We start from the raw sequence: 2,781 nt of genomic DNA, 5'->3' as shown, positions 1-2,781 counted from the left end.
ATGGTTGCACAACATAATTGATGTAGTAAGTCTCACTGAACTGTACACATGAAAAATATTAAATTAGCCAAGAATGTGTTACCTACATTTTTACATTAAAAGAAAGAGGGAGCCCAGGATCTCTAAGCCTGAGACAAATGCTTACTTAATACTAGCATCACCAAGTAGAAGTACAGCCTTTCAGGAGACTTTTCTTTCCCAGCCCCATAGGCTTCCAACTTGAGGAAAATGGCTGCAGAAAATCACTCTGCTGTGATGGAGTTCATTCTAGGAGGATTAACAAATTGGCCAGAGTTCCAGCTCCCTCTCTTCTTCCTCTTCCTAGAGATCTACATAATCACCATGGTGGGGAATCTGGGTATGATCACACTCATTTGTCTGAATTCACAGCTTCACACACCAATGTACTACTTTCTTACAAATTTGTCATTTGTAGATATGTGCTATTCCTCTGTCATTACCCCTAAAATGCTGGTCAACTTTGTGTCAGAGAAGAACAGCATATCTTTTGCAGGGTGCATGTCACAGCTCTATTTTTTCCTTGTTTTTGTCATTGCTGAGTGTTACATGCTGACAGTGATGGCCTATGACCACTATGTTGCCATCTTCAGCCCTTTGCTTTATAACACCATTATGTCACCTCAAATGTGCTCCCTGCTAATAGCTGTAGTCTACATCATGGGGCTGATTGGCTCAACAATAGAGACTGCTCTCATGGTAAAACTGTTCTATTGTAAGATCTTCATCAGTATTACTTCTGTGATATCCTACCTCTCATGAAGCTCTCCTGCTCCAGCACCTATGATATTGAGGTGACAGTTTTCTTTGTGGCTGGATTCAACATCATAGCTACCAGCTTAACAGTCCTTACTTCCTATGCCTTCATCCTCTCCAGCATCTTCCGTATCAGCAGCACAGAGGGCAGATCTAAAGCCTTCAGCACCTGCAGCTTCCACCTTACAGCAGTGGGAATGTTCTATGGATCTACTGCATTCATGTATCTAAAACCTTCCACAGTCAGCTCCTTGGCCCAAGAGAACATGGCCTCCATGTTCTATACCACAGTGATCCCCATGTTGAACCCCCTAATTTACAGTCTGAGGAACAAAGAGGTAAAATCTGCCATGCAGAAAACACTGAGAAGAAAACTTTCTTGATGCAAATGTTATTATTTCTCAATTTTAAAAGTTGTTATAAATACCAGAGGGAAGTCTAAACATGAATGGAGAATAAGCACTTCCCCACATGGTTGGTGAATGTCTTCTCTCTTTTTTCTCTATTCCTTCCCACCCTCCCTCATGCCTTACTATTTGCAGTCAGCTATTTTCAAGTTAATTTGGGATCTGTTCTCTCCATCCTAAGCCATTTGCTACATTTCCTAACTTAATTGTGACTTAACATAAAATTTAAACTTTCAGCACTGAGTTTGAGTCATTCATTATTTCAGTAACTTCCACAGAGAAAATGAAGAGATCTGGTGGCACAGTGGTTAAAGCACTACAACAGCCTCTCTGTGAGAGAAAGATGAGGCAGTCTACTTCCATAAAGATCTACAACATTGGAAATCCTATGGCGCAGTTCTACTCTATCCTTTTTGGTCACTATGAGTCAGAATTAGCTCAATGGCAGTGGGTTTGGTTATGGTTTTGGTATTATTTTTTTGTTGTTGTTTTGGTTTTGGTTTATAGAGAAAATATTGCTTAACCCAGTTCTTACATTTTTCACTTGGGGGTACACAAAGCAAAGAAAATTGAATTGAAAAGTTACCAAGAAGTGATATATAGTCCATCCCATCCAGCTATCTCCCTCTCTACTCTTCTACTCCTCTACTTACTGCTACCCTAAAATGATTACCTGATTCCTTTATTTAACTACCTTTGTAACAATATACTAACACTAGACCTAACATTTTTGGGATGCTTACTCTAAGCCAGGCAACTCTTCTAAGTGCTTTATATGCATTATTTCAATTACATCTTACAATTAAAAAAAAAAAAAAAAAAAAAAACCTCACTGCTATCTAGTGGATTCCAACTCATAGAGACTTCCTCTGCATTTCTGAGGCTGTAAACCTTCCGGGAGGTAGATTGCCCTATCTTCCTTCGGAGAAGTAGTTTGAACTGCTGGCATTCCACTTAGCAGCCAAATTCTTTATCCACTACACCACCAGAGCTCTTTACACTTCACAATACAAAAAAAAAAAAAAAAAAACACTGCCCTCGAGTCAGATATGACTCACCGCGACCCCGCCTTGGGTTTCCGAGGTGGTATCAGGATCATTACAGAAGTAGATTGCCCAATCTGCCTTCCCAGGAGTGGCTGATGGGTTTGAACCCCAGCCTTCTGGTTAGCAATCAAATGCCTTAAGCACTATGACACAAGAGTTCCTACACCTTATAATAGGTAGGTACTATTTTGTTCCACTACCAGATATGGAAACTTGGTTTAATAACTTGTTCAAGGTCACATAGCTAGTAAACAGACATCACTGGAATTGAAATCCAAGCCCAGATGATTCCAGAACCCACAATCTTAGGTAGTACATTATCCCCTTCACTTTAAGCTGACACTCTTTTTGAACAGCTTCTTGATCCTGTCCTAATTGTGCTTTTACAATTCCAAATGCATTCTGATAATAATTTCTCAAATCCCTTCCTTTTATCATGAACCTAACCTCTTTAGGTTCAGCCCCAGGGTTACAAGTGAGGAGAGACAACTCAGGGATGCCCAAGTAGCAAGCGGGAAGAGCAGGAGAAAGGGGATTGAAAACCAGGAAGCCAG

At 40.3% G+C, this 2,781-nt stretch overlaps 1 protein-coding gene across 1 annotated transcript; it reads left to right on the top strand.

Annotated features, from left to right (window-relative positions):
- The first annotated feature begins 219 nt into the window (after window positions 1-219).
- Window positions 220-1,157, top strand: LOC103206640 (olfactory receptor 151-like). Its single transcript, XM_007952139.2, is given in 2 exon segments — window positions 220-745; window positions 748-1,157. Coding segments are annotated over 2 exon segments (927 nt in total). The 5' UTR covers window positions 220-228.
- Window positions 1,158-2,781: the final 1,624 nt, after the last annotated feature.

This window comes from Orycteropus afer, unplaced genomic scaffold, assembly GCF_000298275.1.
Source record: "Orycteropus afer afer isolate SDZICR_OR568_19922 unplaced genomic scaffold, OryAfe1.0 scaffold00325, whole genome shotgun sequence".
Lineage (NCBI taxonomy): Eukaryota > Metazoa > Chordata > Mammalia > Tubulidentata > Orycteropodidae > Orycteropus > Orycteropus afer.
Note: the sequence above shows the minus strand (reverse complement) of the source record. Positions and strands in the feature narration are given on the sequence as shown.